This window comes from Lolium rigidum, chromosome 5 (assembly GCF_022539505.1).
Source record: "Lolium rigidum isolate FL_2022 chromosome 5, APGP_CSIRO_Lrig_0.1, whole genome shotgun sequence".
NCBI lineage: Eukaryota > Viridiplantae > Streptophyta > Magnoliopsida > Poales > Poaceae > Lolium > Lolium rigidum.
In genome coordinates this window covers 84,702,371-84,730,065 of record NC_061512.1, presented here as the reverse complement: position 1 = coordinate 84,730,065, position 27,695 = coordinate 84,702,371, and the positions used below count along the sequence as shown (strand labels likewise).

General features: G+C 42.9%; 1 protein-coding gene across 1 annotated transcript; it reads right to left on the bottom strand.

Annotated features, from left to right (window-relative positions):
* Nucleotides 1–2,007: 2,007 nt before the first annotated feature.
* LOC124655256 (hexose carrier protein HEX6-like) lies at nt 2,008–3,788 on the bottom strand. Its single transcript, XM_047194180.1, has 3 exons — nt 3,656–3,788; nt 3,257–3,579; nt 2,008–3,167 (listed from the first exon to the last, which is right to left on the bottom strand). The coding sequence occupies exons 1-3, from the start codon at nt 3,786–3,788 to the stop codon at nt 2,076–2,078; spliced, it is 1,548 nt and encodes a 515-aa protein (XP_047050136.1). The 3' UTR covers nt 2,008–2,075.
* Nucleotides 3,789–27,695: the final 23,907 nt, after the last annotated feature.

Genomic DNA, 27,695 nt, shown 5'->3' with positions numbered 1-27,695 from the left:
GCAAGGAGAGACGACGGTGTTTCGAGCCGGAGTTGACGTGTTGCCGGCGAGGTCTCTCGCCGGACTTTGTTCTTCGTGTTTCGAGAGGATGGTGTTGCTCGTAGGCGTTGTCTACGTGTGGTAGGGGTGTAAATAGATAAGATAATTTTCGCATCGAAACCGGCAACGAATCCGTTTTAAGGTATCCATATCCGATATTAAAGAATCTGGCAGATAAGGATATTCGATTTCGAAGTCGTGCTTCGGATATGATGTATGATATGGTATAACAAATAGCATGCGGATATGGATTATCCAGAACTAGAGAGTTCACTAGCGCAGTCAAAGGAGTTGAATTTCTCGTGAACTTCTGCCGGTTGAATCAAATGTGTTTGTTCAGCTTATAGTACGCCTTCCTTCTTCTTTACTAAACCTAAGGACTTCTTCCACTTAGCATCTTCCGCACAAAGTCTTCCTCGGGAATGGTTGATCTTGGAATTTCATCGAGTCACGCCCGCTCCTGAAAAGGGGTCTGGAAAGGAAGAGAGCATTACAAATTGCCGATTTAATTAGTAGTTCCGTTGGGCATGCATAGGTCAGTGCATAAGGAGCGGGGATACATCTAGAGCAAAACTTAAGTTAACCCTAACCTCTCCCGCACCCGCGCGGCGGCGCCACGCCGGGCGGCCGCCTCCCCTTCCCTCGGCGCCCCCTTCCTCGGCCTCCTCTCCCGTCGCTGCCACCCAGGGCGTCGCCGGGCAGAGCACCTGTGTGGCGCGGCGGCGGCGGCTTTCCTTGGCCTCCTCTGTCGCGGATCGGGGAGGCTCGGCGGCGTCCGGCCTCTTCATCCACGCGAAGGCGCTGCGGGGGTGTGGCCCTTGGTGAAGCTTCTGCGGCTAGCGGCGAAGGCAGGTGGCGGCGCTGGCCCCTTGGGTCCGGCAGGCTCCCCTTCTTCTCCGTTGATGGTGTGGAGTCTTCCCCGAGCTACCTCTGCGACGCTGAGGACGGCTGGGAGGTGGTGGTGTGCCCTGCCGGCGGCGGAGGGAGGTGTGGGGTGGGATGCAGGGGGAAACCCTAGGTCCCCTTCTCCTCTCCTATCAGTGGATGGTGGTGGAGGGCTGGTGTTTGGCTGCGATGGTGCCTAGGCGTGTGCGGTGTCCCCAGATTACGACGATCTGCTTGGTGTCTCCGGTGGCAGCTATGGCCAGCCCGGGATGGTCGCCGACGTGGGGGTCGGACCTGAATAAAGGTGGCGGTCCTAGGGCCTCTCTTGGGTGAAGAGGAAGACCTACCGGAGGCCTGGACTCGCGATCTGGCCGGTGTGTTGAGTTCCGGAAGGCGCCACCAACAAGTGTAACATTGCTTTTATTGCCTGGAGTTTGCTGGATCGGTGGTATTCGGTCGTGCGCACCCATACTTTTATTCCGACCGTTTGGTCTGGATGGAGCGGCGCGAAGCTCTTTTCTGTGTTCACCAAGTGACAGCTGATCCATGGTGAAGTCAGAAGAAGAGAATATCATGAATGCCGGATTGGAGGACTAGCTAATGGAGGTTCAAGTCTTTGCGTTGTTGAGTGGCTTGCTTGGTGTTTCGGACTTCGCAGCAGTGGTATGGACGTGGGGGCGGCAGCACATGTGAAGTTCGGAGTCTTGCCTTTTAGGGTGAAAACCCAAGATCTGCCTTAACTGGTTGTGCCTAGCAATATCCTTGTTGAAGGCATTGTTTTGAGAGCAAAGACTATCTTCAGGATGAAAACCTAAGATCTTTGATCGGACGACAGCGACGCTGGTGCACTGTTCCCTTCTTGGAGGCGTCGCTTTTAAAGAGTCTGATTTTCAGGTGGTGTCTTGGTGGTGGTTGTATTACTGTTGTTAGGGCTGTGATGCTGTAGCGGGATTTTTATTTCTTAGTTTTCGTTTTCTCTTTTTTAGCTGTGTGCATCCGTAATATTTTAGTGCATTGCGTTGTTGCGTGTAATTGACATCCTTCGATATTAATATATTTTCTTTATCGAAAAAATATGTCAGTGCATTGATATCCATCAGTGTGATTTTCACAGCATGCATGTTGTTCGGGTCAATTTGGTCCTTGAATATTCAATCCACGAGTGTAGTGTAGTTGCCGAGAGTTTCTGGGTTATAACAGCCGACGAACCTTTTCCAGAACCAGTGCTCCCCCCACAGCTCTCCGATCTGCTCGATGGGCAGGCCCTTGGTCTCCGGTAGCAGGAGGTAGATGAACGCGGTCATCACCACGAGCCACGCCGCGAAGAAGAAGAAGATGCCGGCCTTCATGCCGCAGAGCATGGCAAGGAACGACTGCGCCACGAACGTCGTGAGCAGGAAGTTGACCGCCACGGCAATGCCCTGCCCCGCCGACCGCACCTCCAGAGGGAAGATCTCGCTCGGCGCCAGCCACCCCAGCGGACCCCACGACCACCCGAACCCGGCCTGGTACACGGCGATCAGGCCGATCAGCACCAGCGCGTACCTCCTGCCGACCTCGCCGTGGTCGCCGAGCTGGGAGGCCATGACGCCCCCGATCATGAGCTGCGACGCGAGCATCTGGGCGCCGCCGACTAGGAACAGGGTCCGGCGGCCGAACCGGTCCACGGCGAACATCGACACCAGCGTCGCCCCGACCCCGATCGTCTGCTTCACCACCACCCACAGCAGCGCCGCGCTCTCCCCCATGCCGATGGTGCGCAGCAGCACCGGCGCGTAGAACGCGATCGCGTTGATCCCCGTCATCTGCTGGAAGAACGGGATCATCACGGCCATCACGAGCTGAGGCCGGTACCGCCGCTGGAACACGATCATCTGCAGGCCGCTCCTGGTGCTCGTCTTGTTCGATCTATCCGCCTTGACGATGTCGTCCAGCTCGTCCTCCACGATGTCGGTCCCTCGAATCTTTCGCAGTAGCACTCTGACCCTGTGGTGGTCCTTGCCTTGCTGCACGAGGCTGTTGGGCGTCTCCGGGAGGAATAGCGCGCCGACAGTGAGCAGCCCGGCCGGGACGGCGGCCACGGCGAGCGACACCCGCCAGCCCCAGCCGCCTTCGATCTTTTCCGTGCCGAAGTTGACCAGCTGCGCGGCGAGGGACCCGATGCCGACGCAGAGCTGGAACCCATTGCTGAACCCTCCTCGACGCGACGGCGGAGCCATTTCCGACAGGTACAGAGGCACCGCCTGATCAATATCACCACGATTTTTTCAGGGGACACCCAACTGATCAAGGAAAAACGCGACGAATGGCATACTCCTGTGACACAACGGACCTGATTACCGAATCCCAGGCCGACGCCAAGCAGGACCCGGCCAAGGATCACCATCGAGAGATCCACGGACGCTCCTCCGACAGCGGCGCCGGCAATAATCGCGGCGCCGGCGACGATCATGGATGGGCGTCGGCCGTATCTGGCGGTGACCGAAGAGGCGAGGAACGTGGTCACGAGGCCGGAGACGTAGAGCGAGGACGTGAAGGCGGTGAGCAGCTGGCTGTTGAACCGGCAGTAGTTGCTGACGCCCGTATCTGCCTGCATCTGCTCGTACACCTCCGGGAAGAACTTCCGCAAGAACGCGTCCATGGACGACACGCCACCTGCGCGTACCCACGCACCGTTGGTTAATCGAGGGAGCAGGCACGCTGATCATGGATGTTTGTGTGCAGTGGATACCAGAGACTCCGATGTCGTATCCAAAGATGACGCCGCCCATGCAGGCGGTGATGCAGGAGAGCACGACGAAGGCGGTGATCCGGCCTCCGTAGTGGCGCCGCTCCTGGCTTTCGGGGACGACGCCGACTGCCATGACTGAGCTTGAGGAGAGTCGGTCGGCATCACGGAGCTTCCTTATCTTGTTTCGCCTGTGGAGATTGTGCGGATCTGTGCAAGCGTTGGATCACGATCGATATGGACTGGTAAGCTAAGTGTATCACCGAGATTGTGACTCTGCTTGACTTATTGGGAAGTGAGGACAAAACTAAACCCACTGTGTATACGATACCAAATTCGTCACGGTTGTGTTATCAGCTCCGACTTTCAATTTTCTCACCACGTAGGCTGGCCATGTCAAACATTTCTGGAAGTGAACCTACTCTATACTACTCCCTCTATTCCATAAAACAAGAACATATTTTTTTGACGGAATAAAACAGGAGCATATAAGCTTTATCAGAAGTTGATATATTTTTCTATAAATTTGGCTAACTTTAGAGTCAAAATATATGAACACCCGCAATACCAAATCCATATTACTCCATCCAACCCACATTACTTGTCGCTTCATTGAAATGAGTGAATATACACACTAAAATATATCTACATATATGTGAATCAGTAATAAGCTAGTAATGTGAATTGGTCGGAGTAATAGGCACCATAAGTAAGATGTATTTTCTTAATATAGGTACCATTGCTTATTAATATTGTTAATATTGGTGGGAGTGATGTATTTTCTTATGGTACATATTGCTCCCACCAATGTATTTTTGTATGGTACCTATTACTCCCACCCACTGCTCCACAAGAAGAAGGAAATAAGAAGGAAAGACCACATGTGGATCTAGTTCATAAGCTTGTAGATTACCTGAGAAAGATTGGAACACTTGACTTGTTAAAAACAATATCGTTTCAAACATTCCATATTGTCCAAACAATAGCACAAACTCCCACTCAAATTCGAGCCTTAACTATCGGTTTGGTCCCATTAAGCCAATTCCCAAATATATTGGTAACATTAGCTCGGGGTGGGAAAATAAAAGTAAAATGAACAAGTCTCCACACAAGTCTAGGAAAAGAACATGAAATAAAAAGATGCATCACAAAAAGAAGAAACACATTTTGTGCACTTATTCCAATTCCTTTTTGTTAGATCATCTTTAGTAAGTAACACTTCTTTTTTATTAAGAAACCACATAAACACATTTATCTTTAGTGGTACCTTGAGTTTTCATAGGTATTTTCGTAAGAATCTGGCATGGCCACTCATATAGTCGGCATGCATAGATCTGACCAAAAAACACCGAGACGAAGTTAGGTGATACGTCGCAAAAGTATCTATAATTTTTTATGCTCCATGCTTGTTTTACACCAATTTATATATGTTTTATTTACGCTTCGTTGCACTTTTATACATTTTTCGGCACTAACCTATTAACAAATGTCACAGTGTCAGTTCCTTGTTTTCTGTTGTTTTTATATTTCAGAAAAGTTGTATAAGAAATATTCTCGAAATTGGACGAAACAAAAACCGAAGTTAATATTTCTCTGTAATGAAGACAGAGTCCGGAGGGGGGACGAGGAGGCGTCACAGGGCGGCCAGGCCACCCCATGGCGCGACCAAGGGTGGCCCGCCCCAAGGGGTGGTGTGGGCCCACAAGGTGGCCACCGACCTCGCCCTTCTACCTATTTATTCACGATCTCGGCAAAAACCTAAACATCCAAGCCTCCATCCACGAAAAGTTCCGTCGCGGCCGCCATCGTAGACCCTAGCTCGGGAGGGTTCTTCCCGGCACCCTGCCGGAGAGGGAGATCATAAACGGAGGCCTCTACATTGCCATCCCCGTCTCCGAAGTGATGCGTGAGTAGTTCATCCCTGGACTATGGGTCCATGTTGTCTTCTCCAATTTATGCTTCATATTTAGATCTTGTGAGCTGCCTATCGTAATCAAGATCATCATTAAGTAATGTTACATGTTGTGTTTGCTGGGATCCGATGAATCTTAAATACTATGTTGAGGTGGAGTATATATTTTTCATATGTTATTTGTGATCTTGCATGCTCTGCGTTGCTAGTAGATACTCTGGCAAAGTAAATGCTTGTGACTCCAAGAGGGAGTAATTAGGCTCGATAGTAGGTTCATGCCTCTAGTTTTCTGCAAGAGTGACAATAACTTCTAAGATTGTAGATGTGATGTTGCTACTAGGGAGAAAACAACAATATTTTATCCAAGGGTAATTATATTGTTTACTTTACACACATTGCTTAATGCGATAATCTGTTGCTTGCAACTTAATACTGGAAGGGCTTCGGATGATAACCGGAAGGTGGATTATTAGTCATATACGCAGTTGGATTAAGGTCTATGTATTATGTTGTAATGCCCAAACGAATCTCATAGTAATCATCTTGTCATGTATGGTCTTTATTCTGTCAATTGCTCAGCTGCAATTTATTCGCCTAGCATGTTATTTATCTTCATGGAGAGACACCTCTAGTGAACTGTTGATCCCGGTCCTTTCTTTTACACTGATACAATCATCTTGTTCCGTTTACTTACTAAGCACTGTTCTCTTTAACTAGCATAGTGGCCCTCGCAAATGCGAGGGCATCATCTTTATGTGTTCGAGAAATACATTCATAGTTTCATGTATTTTTGCAATATGTCAGCATAAAAGTATGGTTATATAGTCATAGCACATGAGTTAGAGTCTTTGATATTTCCTTCAATAGATGGATGCAATAACAAAGGGCGTGTGTGCTTTGTGTTAGTAAACGTTTCTATTTACTATCTTCACTCCAAAATATCCAATGAATTAGTTATTGCTACATCATAAAGATGTCGCTTTGACCTTGTTTTTTATATGATTATGTTTTCATAATTAATAAATTGAATTGTGGAAAACAATTGAATAAAATATCTAAAGTTGTTTATATTTACTCATTGAGGGCCACTTAGAGTAGAAGATATGGAGGTGTTTGTCCAAGTTCTTGGAATAAGAAAATTGCTCATGCAAGTTCAAAACCTCCTGATCGTCCGTCAAGATGACCATAGCACGCCTAGGTGTGAGGCTCTAGTGAAGAGAGATATAATTTCTATTTACTCGTGAACCAAAATATTTTTATTTCAAGAGATATGGAATAGGTTGCCATAGCGTCTTAAATCGACAAAAGGTGATATCCTTTCCAATTTTGTTTTTCTCCGAAGAAAAATATACCGCTAGGCAATATTATTTCAGGTTTACGGAAATACCGGCCAAATATCATCGTCCGAGATTTGTTAAAACCATTTTACAGATTTCTTCATAATTTGTAAATATTCATTAAACATGAGAAAATTACGTAAAACTTGGCAAATTTTGCTTGCTAATATTTTTCTTGGGCAGTATTGGGAAAAGGCAGTTGCTGCCGAGATACCGGAAAATACCAATTGAGAAGAAGAAAAAACCTGCTCATGTCTCTATAAAATTGCTTTTGTGCCAACGGATAGGAATAGTCTTTTTGTATTGTAATATGCGGACTTGGAGCAAAGTTGTATGAAACTATCTCAGTGTCGTTTGAACTAATCTTTTGTTTTATCGGATATAGCTCGTGTCATTTTTTTAAACGGATGCGGCCCTGTTTTTTCACGTGGAGTAGTTTTCTTTTTGCAGCCGGCTGCCGGAACACATCTTTGTTCTAGCTGATCGCACGTCGTTTTTTCTTTTTGATTCAAAAACGGACATAACCTGCCCTTTTCTAACTGGACTCTTTGTAGCTGGCCAGCCGGAGATGGGTATATATGGCATTTTTTGTTTGTTTTCACGCTGAACCAATATAGCAGTTTTTGTTTTGGTAACTCCATCGTGTCAACTACTAATAGGTCGTAAAATCATAGCCACTTATTTTAGATCTAACTATTATAAATAATTAAAGTGATGTGGATTAACGTGGTGTCTCTATTTTAGTTTCATATATTTCTTTTAGTATATAATAGATTCCACGGGAAACAATCAGCATCTTTTCACACGATACGTTTAATCCTTTGTGTTCAGCAAAATCGGTGAGATTGATAACCTCACTGTAAGTTGGGGTAAAGTATTTTGGTTGTGTTGTGTGCAGGTTCCATGTTGTTGCTGGCGCCGGTAGTGCATCCTGCCAATAGTCAGCTAGCAACACCTTCAGAAGTCACACATTTCTCCTACTGGTCGATTAAACCTTGGTTTCTTACTGAGGTAAAACTTGCTGCTGTGCTCATCATACCTTCCTCTTGGGGTTTTCCAACGGTGTGATATCTACGCTACATCAAGCATCATCAAGAATTTCTGGCGCCATTGCCGAGGAGAAAGAGGATTTCTGCAAGGGGAGTCTCTCATCTCCAATCTCTTTACTTTGTTATTGTTTTGCTTAGTTTATTCCATGCCCACATCCCATGTTGATGTTTCTTGTTTTTCACTAGTTAGAGTTAATGGAAACAACAACAAAATGAGAGAGCTTTATAGTATTTATCTTGATCTAGGACATGAAGTGTTTGAAGAGAAAGTTAAAAAACCTATGGAACTTTATTTGCATGCTAATAGCAATTGTATTAGTATGAATTTTTTGAACATCATTGTGCTTGATCTCAAAATGTGATTCTTGCGCTTCCTTGCATTGACTCGGAGGTGGACGAACTTAGTGTTAGAGTTGCCATCACAGAGGTAGCAGATTCTGGAAGCTTGACGCCTCCGATATCTCTCCAGAGCAGCAAGGTCTTTAACCCGGCGCTTTAGATCAGCTCGGAGACATCTTTCGTCCTGAGAGAGCACGCGAGGCTCTTGGGCAACATCTGCTAGTTGCAGGATGACATCCAGGGCCAGGGAGCTCCTTGGCAATGCGCACCATGAGAGGCTTAGGGTTGACGGAATCCTGCAAGCTAGCACAAGATGTCGGATACTAAACAAATGGGGAGAGAGATTTACCCAGGTTCGGGGCCCCTATGAGGTAAAACCATTACTTCTTGCTTGTCTGATCTTGATTTATCGAATATATCGGGTTACAATGGGGTAGTCGATAGGCTGTTGTGGTCGACTCGCTGAGAGGCAAGGATTCTAGGGTTTGTGCTCTAATTTGCGATGGTTCTACGCAATGTTGTTCTGATGTTCGGCAGGCCCTCTCCTGGCCTTTATATATAGCAGGCTAGGTCCCGAGAGTCCTGTCCGAACTCGACTAGTTTGCAATCAAATCTAATCTAGTATTTCCATTATTGACGCCTTCTTGCCTTGTCAATCAAGAATCCGTCTTCTGGTAGGTCTTCTTCGTTGGAACCGACGTACGGGCCCAGCTTGATCATTCGACAATCTTCGTGGGCCCCTAGTTTGGCCAAGGGAGGTAGACTACTAATGGCGGGTACCTTAAGGGTTATGCCCACATCACGAAGAAAAGGCCTTTGTTCCACGATTTTAATCCAAGCGCCGTGGACTTCAACTTCTGGTTGTTGATGTGAACCGGGTGGGTGTGGGTTGAGGCGCGGTCCAAGACTGTTGAACAACCTTTTTGAACCCCAGCATTTTGGTCCAGAAGGACTCGAAGCGAAAAATCGGGGGGTTTCAGCGGGCCACTTTGGTTGGAGAGGAGAAGAGGACAGTGATCCGAGAGGGAGGAAGACAGAGCATGTAGCACATGATTCTCAAACTCGAGGTCCCAAGCTACGTTGCAGAAAGCCCAGTCCAAACGCACAAGAGTTGGAGTCTCTCTCTCGTTACTCCATGTGAACCTTCTATTCTGAAGTTCAACTCCTTCAACTCACAAGTGACGAGGGCTCTTCTGAAGAGACCCATACAATGGAATTTTAGGTTGTCATTGTTCTTGTCCTCCGCCTGGTAGATAAGATTGAAATCCCCGATGATGAGCCACTTTGAGTCATTAGGAGGCTTGGCGGCGATTGCTTTCGTAAGAAAAGCCTCCTTTTCGTCATGATCGCTAGGGTCGTAAACCGTAGTGAGCTTGAAGGCGGTGCCACAAGAGAGAACATAGACATTGGCCAAGATCAGGTGAGTGCCGATATGGATGTTTGAAATATACACATGATCATCGTTCCAGAGTAAGAGGATGCCTCCCCGAGTGCCGGTGGCCGGACGATGTGCGAAGGAGCGAAGCCTAAACCCACCAATGTAAGAAGCCGTTTGTTGGTCAATGTGGTCGAGCTTGGTCTCTTGTATGCACGCAATGTGGCAGTGAGTATCCGCGAGAAAGGCGTGAACGGTGTCTTTTAGGCCTTGGACATTCAGCCCACGTGTGTTCCAGTCAGCGACTGAAACATCCGGTCCGATTATGGAGACGACAGCGGAGTCTCAGACAAACACCACAGACAGCAAAGAAGACGACCACAAAATATTGTTCAAATTAGGAGTCCAGATGGAACAGACGACAACAAGTGGGCGGACAAACGAGAAACTAAATGATCACATCCTAAACTGCAGGCTCGCAACCCCCTGGGCCTCCCATGGCGATAAGCGTCTCATCCGCTTCGGATATGCTGCGAATGTTGAGCTTGAAGAGCTTAGTCAGAGCATCGATCGTTCTTGTTTGGGAGTTGCGAACTAAACTTGTCAACGTAGGCCTTCCTAGCTTCCAGAAGTGGCACTCCCTCAGTGGCTTGTACAACCTTGTCCATGACGTGCATCTTCGTCTTGTTAATCAGACGAGCGCTGCATCTAGTTTCAGAAGGTGGCTGAGCCTCGGACTGTTGGGGCTGCGGTGGCGCTGGCATGGGGCAAGGTAGCAGAGGCGCATGAGAGCGAACGGACAGGCTATCAACGGTGGTCGGAGCGAGGTCTTCAGCCGCGGGGGCGCTGATGGTTTGGTCATCGACATGATCAGCAGGGGCATCATCCCAGGTCTCCGGCACCTCGGCCGGCAGGAGGAGTGGCGTCATGACCGCGGCTTGGTGCAGCAGAGTAGGCACCAGCTCTAAGACTTGAGGCACGTCAACGTCCCATGAGCTGGGCAGCGGAGCCTCGTCATTCTCCTTAGGAGGAGGGGTATATAGCGAGCCGCGAAGAGCCAAAGGTGAGTGTCGGCAGCTCCTTGATTGTCGTGGACCAGTCTGTGCAGGACGCCTTGCCCGTGATGATGGAGGCCAGCTTCGGCAGCGACTGGGCGCCAACGGCCATGTTGCCAAGCACGGGAGGTTGCAGCTCGGCGATGTGGTGGCGATGGTTTCCATGATGACCGGAGGAGCGACCAGAGGAGCGGCCAGAGGAGCTAAAACACTACCTCCTGTGATGTGGTAGAGAAATAAGATGTGTAATAAAGCTCAACATATATAGTCCTTATTCCCGTGCACATCAACGAAGAAGACGGGATTTGATCAATCTTACCTCTGTATGTACTTCAGAAGATATTCTATAGCGACATACTAGTTTAAATTGGTGCGTGGTGATTCCTCGTCGTTTCGTTGATGCCTTGATGGTGCATGCAGTGGATCTTACTGAAAGTTAGTCCGCACACCAGAATGAACGACGACTAACTAACAAAGTGGCAAATCGTGGGCTGGAAAATATGGTGACTAACCGGCAAGGTGCCAACTTTGCCCCAAAATTCCAGAAAGAGACCAATAAAAGGGTCAAGGATTGACTTCCGTCAACGCCACAATCCCATGGTGGAGGCTGTGCCTCTCGTCCACTCGAATGGTCTATATAATAGCTCAACCTCAACACACAGATGTACACAGCCCCGGGGTAAAGCAGCAGCATAGCAAGCAAGTGAACAAGAAAATCAGATCAGAGATTTAGAGATGAGGACGCAGAAAAATGCTCTCTCTTTCCGCACACTGCTCGTCATGGCTTTTCTGCTCTTCGCTACTCTCCAGGCCGTCTCCGTGCAGGGAGGTAAAGTGCACTTCTTTCGTTTGCTTGATTTCAGTTCAGTTGCTGTGTTTTCATGCAACGCCATTCCCTTCACTATCTTCTTTTTGTTGGTTCGGTTGGGATTGATTATCACGTGTACCAGGCGATGTATTACTAACTATCTTCAGCATTTTTACAGGGAGGGCTATGAAAGAAGACGTAGGTTATGGTCCACTAAACCCAGGCGCCACACCGGCTGTCCCTGCTCATCAGCCTTACACTGGCCGCGGATGTCAGAGGATCTACGGTTGCTACCGGGGCGGGGCACCTGCTGCAGCGCCATGACTCATGAAACAAGTCTTTCCGGTGACAGCTACCGCTCGTATGTATGGAGAATATGTTGCAGAATAAATGTCTATGAGGCTTCCAAAGTAGATCAGACTCTCTAGTTGCACTACTCCCCCGCGAATAAGTATATGTATACGCTTTCCTTTTTTGGAAGTCAAATATTTTTAAGTTTGACCAAATTCTACACAAAATATAACGATATATGTGACATCAAACTAATTATTAAGCTACATGTCAAGATTAATCTAGCTATATTAATTTAATGTCATAAACGTTGCTACCTTTTCTAAAAAGTTAGTCAAAGTAATAGAGTTCGACTTAAGACATGTTCTAACGTACACTTATTTGTGGACGAAGGGAGTACGTGTGATGTTAGTTTTGTGTCGGAAATTCAATTCAGCTCTTGGGTGCATATGCTCCCTTCACCCAAAAAACATATTTCTAATTGTCAAAAAAAATTAACAAAAAATTTCGCATGTACATCTCGATAATCTTTGTGCGTTCGTGCAGTTTCGTGAAAATCCGATATTTTTTGTGGTCGATGTAAAAAAGATAAAATAAATCTCACAAAAAACCTTATTTTTAGCACTAAATTTTATCCTTTTTACACAGGTCAAACTACAAGTTGATTTTTCATGGAAAGACTTTGTGCTGGCTTAGCATGTCAAGATGTACACGTGAATTTTTTGTTTGGAACTTTTTAACATTTTAAAATGTATCAAAATTGGAGTTTAAACTAAAGAGATCATATGCACTCAGGAGCCAAAACATCACTCCCGTTTTGTGTGCTCCGTAAAATCTAAATGGACCTGCTTGTCCTAGTATAAAGGACCACATGTGCCAGTTTTATTAAGAAACAGAAATATCAATAAAGAGATCAGTTATAGCACTCATTAGGGCACATGAAAACTAGTCTCTATGACGATGTTGCACCCGAAAACTCTAAAGAAAGGTCGGTCTTCACGAAGGTCCAAAAGTCTCTCCGTATGCGACACGTGGCGCGTTGTGGTGCCAGAATTTTAGTGGGATGTGGTCTTCCAGCTCGCCAAGTGTCGCAAGGGGAAGCAAGATAGGATAGGAGACGAGAGAGAAGGACAGGGGATGGTCCAGTTTTCCCTTTATTTTGTAGATTTGTTTTTTTTTTCAAAATGAAAAATCTTGCGAACCGTAAGTCCAAATTACGAACCGTTTTCACTTTTGAGATTCTCGCGTCGAGATCTTCAAAACTAGATCTCATGTTATCGGTTTCGAGATACTTTTTTTGTACTTCCAATACTAGTGTGATTGTACTCGTGGCGTGTACCTAACTGTACTCGTGGCGTGTACCTAACTGTACTCGTGCTTCAACTGATTAGTGATACGTCTCAAACGTATCTATAATTTCTTATGTTCCATGCTACTTTTATGATGATACTCACATGTTTTATACACATTATATGTCATTATTATGCATTTTCCGGCACTAACCTATTGACGAGATGCCGAAGAGCCGATTCTTTGTTTTCTGCTGTTTTTGGTTTCAGAAATCCTACAAAGGAAATAATCTCGGAATTGGACGAAATCAACGCCCGGGGGCTTATTTTTCCACGAAGCTTCCAGAAGACCGAGGGAGAAACGAAGTGGGGCCACGGGGCGCCGCCACACTAGGGCGGCGCGGCCTAAGGGGGGCTCGCGCGGCCCTAGCGTGTGGGGCCCCCGTGACTCCTCCGACTCCGCCCTTCCGCCTACTTAAAGCCTTCGTCGCGAAACCCTCTGTACCGAGAGCCACGATACGGAAAACCTTCCAGAGACGCAGCCGCCGCCAATCCCATCTCGGGGGATTCAGGAGATCGCCTCCGGCACCCTGCCGGAGAGGGGAATGATCTCCCGGAGGGCTCTTCATCGCCATGATCGCCTCCGGATCGATGTGTGAGTAGTTCACCCCTGGACTATGGGTCCATAGCAGTAGCTAGATGGTTGTCTTCTCCTCATTGTGCTATCATGTTAGATTTTGTGAGCTGCCTATCATGATCAAGATCGTCTATTTGTAATCCTACATGTTGTGTTTGTTGGGATCCGATGAATATTGAATACTATGTCAAGTTGATTATCAATCTATCATATATGTTGTTTATGTTCTTGCATGCTCTCCGTTGCTAGTAGAGGCTCTGGCCAAGTTGATACTTGTAACTCCAAGAGGGAATATTTATGCTCGATAGTGGGTTCATGCCCCATTAAATCTGGGACAGTGACAGAAAGTTCTAAGGTTGTGGATGTGTTGTTGCCACTAGGGATAAAACATCGATGCTTTGTCTAAGGATATTTGTGTTGATTACATTACGCACCATACTTAATGCAATTATCTGTTGCTTGCAACTTAATACCGGAAGGGGTTCGGATGATAACCTGAAAGTGGACTTTTTAGGCATAGATGCATGCTGGATAGCGGTCTATGTACTTTGTCGTAATGCCTCGATTAAATCTCATAGTACTCATCATGATATATGTATGTGCATTGTTATGCCTTCTTTATTTGTCAATCGCCCAAGCTGTAATTTGTTCACCCAACATGCTATTTATCTTATGGGAGAGACACCACTAGTGAACTGTGGACCCCGGTCCATTCTTTAAATCTAAAATACAATCTACTGCAATTGTTCTTTACTGTTCTTCGCAAACAATCATCATCTTCCACACAATACGCTTAATCCTTTGTTACAGCAAGCCGGTGAGATTGACAACCTCACTTGTTACGTTGGGGCAAAGTACTTTGATTGTGTTGTGCAGGTTCCACGTTGGCGCCGGAATCCCTGGTGTTGCGCCGCACTACACTTCGCCGCCATCAACCTTCAACATGCTTCTTGGCTCCTACTGGTTCGATAAAACTTGGTTTCTTTCTGAGGGAAAACTTGCTACTGTACGCATCACACCTTCCTCTTGGGGTTCCCAACGGACGTGTGTTAATTGCACGCATCAAGCTCTTTTTCTGGCGCCATTGCCGGGGAGATCAAGACACGCTGCAAGGGGAGTCTCCACTTCCAATCTCTTTACTTTGTTTTTGGCTTGCTTTATTTTATTTACTACTTTGTTTGCTACACTAAAACAAAACACAAAAAAATTAGTTGCTAGCTTTACTTTATTTACTATCTTGTTTGCGTTCTCAATATTAAAAACACAAAAAAATTAGTTACTTGCATTTACTTTATCTAGTTTGCTTTATTTACTAATGTTAAAATGAACTAGCATAGTGGCCCTCGCAAATGCGAGGGCATCATCTTTATGTGTTCGAGAAATACATTCATAGTTTCATGTATTTTTGCAATATGTCAGCATAAAAGTATGGTTATATAGTCATAGCACATGAGTTAGAGTCTTTGATATTTCCTTCAATAGATGGATGCAATAACAAAGGGCGTGTGTGCTTTGTGTTAGTAAACGTTTCTATTTACTATCTTCACTCCAAAATATCCAATGAATTAGTTATTGCTACATCATAAAGATGTCGCTTTGACCTTGTTTTTTATATGATTATGTTTTCATAATTAATAAATTGAATTGTGGAAAACAATTGAATAAAATATCTAAAGTTGTTTATATTTACTCATTGAGGGCCACTTAGAGTAGAAGATATGGAGGTGTTTGTCCAAGTTCTTGGAATAAGAAAATTGCTCATGCAAGTTCAAAACCTCCTGATCGTCCGTCAAGATGACCATAGCACGCCTAGGTGTGAGGCTCTAGTGAAGAGAGATATAATTTCTATTTACTCGTGAACCAAAATATTTTTATTTCAAGAGATATGGAATAGGTTGCCATAGCGTCTTAAATCGACAAAAGGTGATATCCTTTCCAATTTTGTTTTTCTCCGAAGAAAAATATACCGCTAGGCAATATTATTTCAGGTTTACGGAAATACCGGCCAAATATCATCGTCCGAGATTTGTTAAAACCATTTTACAGATTTCTTCATAATTTGTAAATATTCATTAAACATGAGAAAATTACGTAAAACTTGGCAAATTTTGCTTGCTAATATTTTTCTTGGGCAGTATTGGGAAAAGGCGATTCTTCTGCCGAGATACCGGAAAATACCAATTGAGAAGAAGAAAAAACCTGCTCATGTCTCTATAAAATTGCTTTTGTGCCAACGGATAGGAATAGTCTTTTTGTATTGTAATATGCGGACTTGGAGCAAAGTTGTATGAAACTATCTCAGTGTCGTTTGAACTAATCTTTTGTTTTATCGGATATAGCTCGTGTCATTTTTTTAAACGGATGCGGCCCTGTTTTTTCACGTGGAGTAGTTTTCTTTTTGCAGCCGGCTGCCGGAACACATCTTTGTTCTAGCTGATCGCACGTCGTTTTTTCTTTTTGATTCAAAAACGGACATAACCTGCCCTTTTCTAATCTGGACTCTTTGTAGCCGGCCAGCCGGAGATGGGTATATATGGCATTTTTTGTTTGTTTTCACGCTGAACCAATATAGCAGTTTTTGTTTTGGTAACTCCATCGTGTCAACTACTAATAGGTCGTAAAATCATAGCCACTTATTTTAGATCTAACTATTATAAATAATTAAAGTGATGTGGATTAACGTGGTGTCTCTATTTTAGTTTCATATATTGCTTTTAGTATATAATAGATACTCTTGATAATACTAAGTTGTGTGACTTCACAAACACTAATAATAATGATTTCTTATGCACACCTATTGCTCCACCTGCTACTACAGCAGAATTCTTTGAAATTAAACCTTCTTTACTGAATCTTGTTATGAGAGAGCAATTTTCTGGTGTTAGTTCTGATGATGCTGCTGCCCATCTTAATAATTTTGTTGAACTTTGTGAAATGCAAAAGTATAAGGATGTAGATGGTGACATTATAAAATTGAAATTGTTTCCTTTCTCATTAGGAGGAAGAGCTAAAGATTGGTTGCTATCTTTGCCTAAGAATAGTATTGATTCATGGACTAAATGTAAAGATGCTTTTATTGGTAGATATTATCCTCCTGCTAAAATTATATCTTTGAGAAGTAGCATAATGAATTTTAAGCAATTGGATAATGAACATGTTGCTCAAGCATGGGAAAGAATGAAATCTTTGGTGAAGAATTGCCCAACCCATGGACTAACTACTTGGATGATCATCCAAACCTTCTATGCAGGATTAAATTTTTCTTCGCGGAACCTATTGGATTCAGCTGCTGGAGGTACTTTTATGTCCATCACCTTGGGGGCGGCTACAAAGCTTCTTGACGATATGATGATAAATTACTCTGAATGGCACACGGAAAGGGCTCCACAAGGTAAGAAGGTAAATTCTGTTGAGGAAACCTCCTCCTTGAGTGATAAGATTGATGTGATTATGTCTATGCTTGTGAATGGTAGATCTAATGTGGATCCAAATAATGTTCCTTTAGCTTCATTGGTTGCTCAAGAAGAGAATGTTGATGTGAACTTCATTAAAAATAATAATTTCAACAACAATGCTTATAGGAATAATTCAGTAACAACTATAGGCCATATCCTTCTAATAATAGTAATGGTTATGGTAATTCTTATGGGAATTCTTACAACAATAATAGGAGTGTACCCTCTGGTCTTGAAGCCATGCTTAAAGAATTTATTAGTACACAAACTGCTTTTAACAAATCTGTTGAGGAAAAGCTTGATAAAATTGATATTCTTTCCTCTAAGGTTGATAGACTTGCCTCTGATGTTGATCTTTTAAAATTGAAAGTTATGCCTAATAAGGATAATGATAATAAGATTGTTACTACAGCAAATGCCATCCAAGTTAGAATTAATGAGAATATAAGATTGATGGCTGAATTGCATGCTAGGTGGGAAAGAGAAGAAAATTAAAAACTAGCTAAAGAGAATAATGTAGCTAAAGTTTGGACTATTACCACCACTAGTAATGATAATGCTTCACGTGTTGCTAAACCTCCTACTATTAATGGTAGAATAATTGGTGTTGCTAATGTTTCTACTCCTAGTACAAAGCGTGCAAAATTACCTGAAATTGCTAAAACTGCTGAAACTGCTTGTGATAAAACTGTTGAATTTTTTTCCAACATTGGGGACAATGATCCCATGCTGTAGATCATAATGGTTTAGATTTTGATGATTGTCACATCTCTGAAGTTATAAATTTCTTACAAAAACTTGCTAGAAGTCCTAATGCTAGTGCTATAAATTTGGCCTTTACAAAACATATTACAAATGCTCTCATAAAAGCTAGAGAAGAGAAACTAAAACTTGAAACTTCTATTCCTAGGAAGTTAGAAGATGGTTGGGAGCCCATCATTAAGATGAGGGTCAATGATTTTGATTGTAATGCTTTATGTGATCTTGGTGCAAGTATTTCTGTTTTGCCTAAGAAACTCTATGATATGCTTGACTTGCCACCATTGAAAAATTGTTATTTGGATGTTAATCTTGCTCGATAATGCTATAAAGAAACCTTTGGGGAGGATTGATAATGTTCGTATTATGGTTAACAATAACCTTGTCCCCGTTGATTTTGTTGTCTTGGATATTGAATGCAATACATCTTGTCCCATTATATTGGGAAGACCTTTTCTTCGAACTTGTTGGTGCTACCATTGATATGAAGGAAGGTAATATTAAATATCAATTTCCTCTCAAGAAAGCTATGGAACACTTCCCTAGAAAGAGAATGAAGTTACCTTATGATTCTATTATTAGAACAAATTATGATGTTGATGCTTCATCTCTTGATAATACTTGATTCACACTTTCTGCGCCTAGCTGAAAGGCGTTAAAGAAAAGCGCTTATGGGAGACAACCCATGATTTAACTACAGAACTTTTGTTTTATATTTGAGTCTTGGAAGTTGTTACTACTGTAGCAACCTCTCCTTATCTTTATTTTATTGAATTGTTGTGCAAAGTAAAGCCTTTGATAGTAAAGTCAATACTAGATTTGGATTACTGCGCAGAAACAGATTTCTTGCTGTCACAAATTTGAGCAGTAGTCTCTGTAGGTGACTCAGAAAAATCTACCAATTTACGTGCGTGATCCTCAGATATGTAAGAAACTTTCATTCAATTTGAGAATTTTCATCTGAGCAAGTTAAGTGCCCCTGGAAAATTCGTCTTTACGGACTGTTCTGTTTTGACAGATTCTGCCTTTTATTTCGCATTGCCTGTTTTGCTATGTTTGATGGATTTCTTTGTTCCATTAACTTTCAATAGCTTTGTGCAATGTCCAGAAGTGTTAAGAATGATCATGTCACCTCTGAATATGTGAATTTTTGATTATGCACTAACCCTCTAATGAGTTTGTTTCGAGTTTGGTGTGGAGGAAGTTTTCAAGGGTCAAGAGAGGAGGATGATACAATATGATCAAGAAGAGTGAAAAGTCTAAGCTTGGGGATGCCCCCGTGGTTCATCCCTGCATATTTCAAGAAGACTCAAGCATCTAAGCTTGGGGATGCCCAAGGCATCCCCTTCTTCATCGACAACTTATCAGGTCACCTCTAGTGAAACTATATTTTTATTCAGTCACATCTTATGTGCTTTACTTGGAGCGTCTGTTTGTTTATTTTTGTTTTTTTTTGAATAAAATCGGATCCTAGCATTCTTTGTTTGGGAGAGAAACACGCTCCGATGTTTCGTATGAACACATATGTTCTTAGCTTTATTCTTAATGTTCATTGCGAAGGTTGAACTACTTCGTTCATTCATATATGGTTGGAAACGGAAAATGCCGCATGTGGTAACTGGTATAATGTCTTGAATAATTTGATACTTGGCAATTGTTGTGCTCATATAGATCATGTTTAAGCTCTTGCATCATGTACCTTGCACCTATTAATGAAGAACTACATAGAGCTTGTTAAAATTTGGTTTGCATGATTGGTCTCTCTAAGTCTAGATATTTTCTGGTTGAGGTGTTTGAACAACAAGGAGACGATGTAAAGTCTTATAATGCTTACAATATGTTCATATGTGGGTCTTTCTGCACCGTTTTATACTTGAGTTTGCTTCAAAAAACCTTGCTAGCCTAGCCTTGTATTGAGAGGGATTCTTCTCGTGCATCCAAATCCTTGAGCCAAAAAACTATGCCATTTGTGTCCACCATACCTACCTACCACATGGTATTTCTCTGCCATTCCAAAGTAAATTACTTGAGTGCTACCTTTAAACTTCTATTCTTTGCCTTTACAATACATAGCTCATGGGAAAATATCCTTAAAAACTATTGTGGTGAAGAATATGTACTTATGTATCTTATTTCTTAATAAGTTGCTTGTTGAGCGGTAACCATGTTTACGGGGACGCCATCAACTTTTACCTTTGTTGAATATCATGTGAGTTGCTATGCATGTTTGTCTTGTCTGAAGTAAGGGCGATTTTCATGATCAAATGGTTTGAGTATGCATATTGTTAGAAAGAACATTGGGCCGCTAACTAAAGCCATGAATCATGGTGGAAGTTTCAGTTTGGACATAAAACCTCAATCTCTTATGAGAATATTATCTGTTGTTGAATGCTTAAGCATTAAAAGAGGAGTCCATTATCTGTTGTCTATGTTGTCCCGGTATGGGTGTCTAAGTTGAGAATGATCAAAAGCGAGAAATCCAATGCGAACTTTCTCCTTGGACCCTTGTACAGGCGGCATAGAGGTACCCCTTTGTGACACTTGGTTGAAACATATGTTATGCAATGATAATCCGTGTTAATCCAAGCTAATTAGGACAAGGTGCGGGCACTATTAGTATTCTATGCATGAGGCTTGCAACTTATAGGATGTCTTATACATAACACATATGATTTATTACTACCGTTGACAAAATTGTTTCTATGTTTTCAAAATGAAAAGCTCTAGCACAAAAATAGTAATCCATGCTTCCCTCTGCGAAGGGCCATTCTTTTACTTTATTGTTGAGTCAGTTTACCTACTTCTTTCTGTCTTAAAAGCAAACACTTCTGTAAACTGTGTGCATTGATTCTTACATGTTTACCTATTGCACTTGTTATATTGCTTTGTGTTGACAATTATCCCTGAGATATACATGTTGAAGTTGAAAGCAACCGCTGAAACTTATATCTTCCTTTGTGTTGTTTCAAAGCTTTCTACTAAGAATTTATTGCTTATGAGTTAACTGTTATGCAAGTCTTATTGATGCTTGTCTTGAAAGTATTATTCATGAAAAGTCTTTGCTATATGATTCATTTGTTTACTCATTGTCTTCATCATTGCTTCGAATCGCTGCATTCATCTCGTGTGCTTTACAATAGTATTGATCAAGATTATGATAGCATGTCACTTCAGAAATTATCCTTGTTATCGTTTACCTACTCGAGGGCGAGTAGGAACTAAGCTTGGGGATGCTTGATACGTCTCAAACGTATCTATAATTTCTTATGTTCCATGCTACTTTTATGATGATACTCACATGTTTTATACACATTATATGTCATTATTATGCATTTTCCGGCACTAACCTATTGACGAGATGCCGAAGAGCCAGTTGCTGTTTCTGCTGTTTTTGGTTTCAGAAATCCTACAAAGGAAATATTCTCGGAATTGGACAAAATCAACGCCCAGGGGCTTATTTTTCCACGAAGCTTCCAGAAGACCGAGGGAGAAACGAAGTGGGGCCACGGGGCGCCGCCACACTACGGCGGCGCGGCCTAAGGGGGGCTCGCGCGGCCCTAGCGTTTGGGGCCCCCGTGACTCCTCCGACTCCGCCCTTCCGCCTACTTAAAGCCTTCGTCGCGAAACCCTCTGTACCGAGAGCCACGATACGGAAAACCTTCCAGAGACGCAGCCGCCGCCAATCCCATCTCGGGGGATTCAGGAGATCGCCTCCGGCACCCTGCCGGAGAGGGAATCATCTCCCGGAGGGCTCTTCATCGCCATGATCGCCTCCGGATCGATGTGTGAGTAGTTCACCCCTGGACTATGGGTCCATAGCAATAGCTAGATGGTTGTCTTCTCCTCATTGTGCTATCATGTTAGATCTTGTGAGCTGCCTATCATGATCAAGATCGTCTATTTGTAATCCTACATGTTGTGTTTGTTGGGATCCGATGAATATTGAATACTATGTCAAGTTGATTATCAATCTATCATATATGTTGTTTATGTTCTTGCATGCTCTCCGTTGCTAGTAGAGGCTCTGGCCAAGTTGATACGTGTAACTCCAAGAGGGAGTATTTATGCTCGATAGTGGATTCATGCCTCCATTAAATCTGTGACAGTGACAGAAAGTTCTAAGGTTGTGGATGTGCTGTTGCCACTAGGGATAAAACATCGATGCTTTGTCTAAGGATATTTGTGTTGATTACATTACGCACCATACTTAATGCAATTGTCTGTTGCTTGCAACTTAATACCGGAAGGGGTTCGGATGATAACCTGAAAGTGGACTTTTTAGGCATAGATGCATGCTGGATAGCGGTTGATACGTCTCCGACGTATCGATAATTTCTTATGTTCTATGCCATATTATTGATGATACCTACATGTTTTATGCACACTTTATGTCATATTCGTGCATTTTCCGGAACTAACCTATTAACAAGATGCCGAAGTGCCGGTTCCTGTTTTCTGCTGTTTTTGGTTTCGAAATCCTAGTAACGAAATATTCTTGGAATTGGACGAAACGAAGACCCGGGGGCCTATTTTGCCACGAACCTTCCGGAAGACCGAAGAGCATATGAAGTGGGGCCACGAGGTGGCGACACCACATGGCGGCGCGGCCAAGGGGGCCCGCGCCGCCCTATGGTGTGGGCCCCTCGTCGGGCCCCGACTCTTCCCTTCCGCCTTCTTAAAGCCTCCGTCGCGAAACCCACGATGCGAAAAACCACGATACGGAAAACCTTACCGAGACGCCGCCGCCGCCGATCCCATCTCGGGGGATTACGGAGATCTCCTCCGGCACCCTGCCGGAGAGGGGATTCATCTCCCGGAGGACTCTACACCGCCATGGTCGCCTCCGGAGTGATGAGTGAGTAGTTCACCCCTGGACTATGGGTCCATAGCAGTAGCTAGATGGTTGTCTTCTCCTCATTGTGCTTCATTGTTGGATCTTGTGAGCTGCCTAACATGATCAAGATCATCTATCCGTAATACTCTATGTTGTGTTTGTCGGGATCCGATGGATAGAGAATACCATGTTATGTTAATTATCAAGTTATTACATATGTGTTGTTTATGATCTTGCATGCTCTCCGTTACTAGTAGAGGCTCTGGCCAAGTTTTTGCTTTTAACTCCAAGAGGGAGTATTTATGCTCGATAGTGGGTTCATGCCTGCATTGACACCGGGACAGTGATGAGAAAGTTCTAAGGTTGTGTTGTGCTTGTTGCCACTAGGGATAAAACATTGGCGCTATGTCCGAGGATGTAGTTGTTGATTACATTACGCACCATACTTAATGCAATTGTCTGTTGCTTTGCAACTTAATACTGGAAGGGGTTCGGACGATAACCTGAAGGTGGACTTTTTAGGCATAGATGCATTTGGATGGCGGTCTATGTACTTTGTCGTAATGCCCAATTAAATCTCACTATACTTATCATATCATGTATGTGCATTGTTATGCCCTCTCTATTTGTCAATTGCCCGACTGTAATTTGTTCACCCAACATGCTTTTATCTTATGGGAGAGACACCTCTAGTGAACTGTGGACCCCGGTCCATTATTTTAATACTGAAATACAAATCTGCTGCAATACTTGTTTTACTGTTTTCTCTGCAAACAATCATCTTCCACACAATACGGTTAATCCTTTGTTACAGCAAGCCGGTGAGATTGACAACCTCACTGTTTCGTTGGGGCAAAGTACTTTGGTTGTGTTGTGCAGGTTCCACGTTGGCGCCGGAATCTACGGTGTTGCGCCGCACTACATCCCGCCGCCATCAACCTTCAACGTGCTTCTTGACTCCTAATGGTTCGATTAAACCTTGGTTTCTTACTGAGGGAAACTTGCCGCTGTGCGCATCACACCTTCCTCTTGGGGTTCCCAACGGACGTGTCAACTACACGCATCAAGCAAATTTCTGGCGCCGTTGCCGGGGAACTGAAGAAAAGTTACTCTAGATTTCTAACTCCCACGTCAACTACACGCCAGCATAAATTTCTGGCGCCGTTGCCGGGGAGATCAAGACACGCTGCAAGGGGAGTCTCCACTTGTCAATCTCTTTACTTTTTTTTTGTCTTGCCTTATTTTATTTACTACTTTGTTTGCTGCATTATATCAAAACACAAAAAAAATTAGTTGCTAGTTTTACTTTATTTACTGTCTTGTTTGCCATACCAAAAACACAAAAAAATTAGTTTACTTGCATTTACTTTATCTAGTTTGCTTTATTTACTACTGCTAAAATGAGTAATCCTGAAGTTGAAGTTCGTTCATTTAAGCAACAAGGAGGAGAATGTTTAAAAGATGCTTGGTATAGAATTAGTGATGCCCATAATAGGTGCACTAAGAAACACTCCACCACTATCCTACTCGGGAATTTTTATGTTGGTATCTCTAGCTGGAATAGATATGTTCTTGATTGTCTCGCGGGGGTAACTTCCTAGGTGCTCCCGCTTTAGAGGCTAGTTGCATTATTGAGAGTTTATTTGGAACACCACCTGTTAATGAAATTAAAATTGAAACCTCCCTTGAGGATGTTATGAAAAAATTGGAAACCATAGAGAAAAATTTTAGTGTTGAAACTAAGTTGGAGATGTTGCTTGTTAAAGCCGATAAACTTGATAAATCCTTAGGAGGAATTGATGAAAGAATTAGTGTCCTAGGAACTTGTGTTGACCATGATAATCAAATTAATAGGATTGGCGAACTTGAAAAAGCTATGGGAACTTTGGGTTCAACCTTTTCATCTTTACAGTTTAGAGAGAAAGCTTATGTGGGAAAGGAGCAAAAGTTTATGTATGCCTCTAAAGTGCCTAAACCAAAGAAATATTATTATAGGCCTAAAATTGACAAAGCCCCTAGTACCACTACAAATGTGGGAGCTTATGATATCAATGCTCCATCTCGCGATAACACTTGAGATACACTTTCTGCGCCTAGCTGAAAGGCGTTAAAGAAAAGCGCTTATGGGAGACAACCCATGTTTTTACTCCAGTATTTTTGTTTTATATTTGTGTCTTGGAAGTTGTTTACTACTGTAGCAACCTCTTCTTATCTTAGTTTTGAGTTTTGTTGTGCCAAGTAAAGTCTTTGATAGTAAAGTAAGTACTAGATTTGGATTACTGCGCAGTTCCAGATTTATTTGCTGTCACGAATCTGGGTCTACCTCCCTGTAGGAAGCTCAGAAAATTAAGACAATTTACGTGCATGATCCTCAGATATGTACGCAACTTTCATTAAATTTGAGCATTTTCATTTGAGCAAGTCTGGTGGCCTAATAAAATCCATCTTTACGGACTGTTCTGTTTTGACAGATTCTGCCTTTTATTTTGCATTGCCTCTTTTGCTATGTTGGATGAATTTCTTTGATCCATTAATGTCCAGTAGCTTTATGCAATGTCCAGAAGTGTTAAGAATGATTGTGTCACCTCTGAACATGTTAATTTTTATTATGCACTAACCCTCTAATGAGTTGTTTCGAGTTTGGTGTGGAGGAAGTTTTCAAGGATCAAGAGAGGAGTATGATGCAATATGATCAAGGAGAGTGAAAGCTCTAAGCTTGGGGATGCCCCGGTGGTTCACCCCTGCATATTATAAGAAGACTCAAGCGTCTAAGCTTGGGGATGCCCAAGGCATCCCCTTCTTCATCGACAACATTATCAGGTTCCTCCCCTGAAACTATATTTTTATTCCGTCACATCTTATGCACTTTGCTTGGAGCGTCCGTTTGTTTTTGTTTTTGTTTTGTTTGAATAAAATGGATCCTAGCATTCACTTTATGGGAGAGAGACACGCTCCGCTGTAGCATATGGACAAATATGTCCTTAGGCTCTACTCATAGTATTCGTGGCGAAGTTTCTTCTTCGTTAAATTGTTATATGGTTGGAATTGGAAAATACTACATGTAGTAACTCTAAAATGTCTTGGATAATTTGATACTTGGCAATTGTTGTGCTCATGTTTAAGCTCTTGCATCATATACTTTGCACCCATTAATGAAGAAATACTTAGAGCTTGCTAATTTGGATTGCATATTTGGTTTCTCTAGAGTCTAGATAACATCTAGTATTGAGTTTTGAACAACAAGGAAGACGGTATGGAGTCTTATAATGTTTACAATATGTATTTTATGTGAGTTTTGCTGTACCGTTCATCCTTGTGTTTGTTTCAAATAACCTTGCTAGCCTAAACCTTGTATCGAGAGGGAATACTTCTCATGCATCCAAATACTTGAGCCAACCACTATGCCATTTGTGTCCACCATACCTACCTACTACATGGTATTTATCCGCCATTCCAAAGTAAATTGCTTGAGTGCTACCTTTAAAATTCCATCATTCACCTTTGCAATATATAGCTCATGGGACAAATAGCTTAAAAACTATTGTGGTATTGAATATGTACTTATGCACTTTATCTCTTATTAAGTTGCTTGTTGTGCGATAACCATGTTTCGGGGACGCCATCAACTATTCTTTGTTGGATATCATGTGAGTTGCTATGCATGTCCGTCTTGTCCGAAGTAAGAGAGATCTACCACCTTTATGGTTGGAGCATGCATATTGTTAGAGAAGAACTTTGGGCCGCTAACTAAAGCCATGATTCATGGTGGAAGTTTCAGTTTTGGACACATATCCTCAATCTCATATGAGAATAATAATTGTTGCCACATGCTTATGCATTAAAGAGGAGTCCATTATCTGTTGTCCATGTTGTCCCGGTATGGATGTCTAAGTTGAGAATAATCAAAAGCGAGAAATCCAAAATGCGAGCTTTCTCCTTAGACCTTTGTACAGGCGGCATGGAGGTACCCCATTGTGACACTTGGTTAAAACATGTGCATCGCAAAGATCCGGTAGTCCAAGCTAATTAGGACAAGGTGCGGGAACTATTAGTATACTATGCATGAGACTTGCGACTTGTAGGATATAATTTACATAACTCATATGCTTTATTACTACCGTTGACAAAATTGTTTCATGTTTTCAAAATAAAAGCTCTAGCACAAATATAGCAATCGATGCTTTCCTCTTTGAAGGACCATTCTTTTTACTTTTATGTTGAGTCAGTTCACCTATCTCTCTCCACCTCAAGAAGCAAACACTTGTGTGAACTGTGTATTGATTCCTACATACTTGCATATTGTACTTGTTATATTACTCTATGTTTACAATTATCCATGAGATATACATGTTACAAGTTGAAAGCAACCGCTGAAACTTAATCTTCCTTTGTGTTGCTTCAATACCTTTACTTTGATTTATTGCTTTATGAGTTAACTCTTATGCAAGACTTATTAATACTTGTCTTGAAGTACTATTCATGAAAAGTCTTTGCTTTATGATTCACTTGTTTACTCATGTCATTACCATTGTTTTGATCGCTGCATTCACTACATATGTTTACAAATAGTATGATCAAGGTTATGATGGCATATCACTTCTGAAATTATCTTTGTTATCGTTTTACCTGCTCGGGACGAGCGAGAACTAAGCTTGGGGATGCTTGATACGTCTCCGACGTATCGATAATTTCTTATGTTCTATGCCATATTATTGATGATACCTACATGTTTTATGCACACTTTATGTCATATTCGTGCATTTTCCGGAACTAACCTATTAACAAGATGCCGAAGTGCCGGTTCCTGTTTTCTGCTGTTTTTGGTTTCAGAAATCCTAGTAACGAAATATTCTCGGAATTGGACGAAACGAAGACCCGGGGGCCTATTTTGCCACGAACCTTC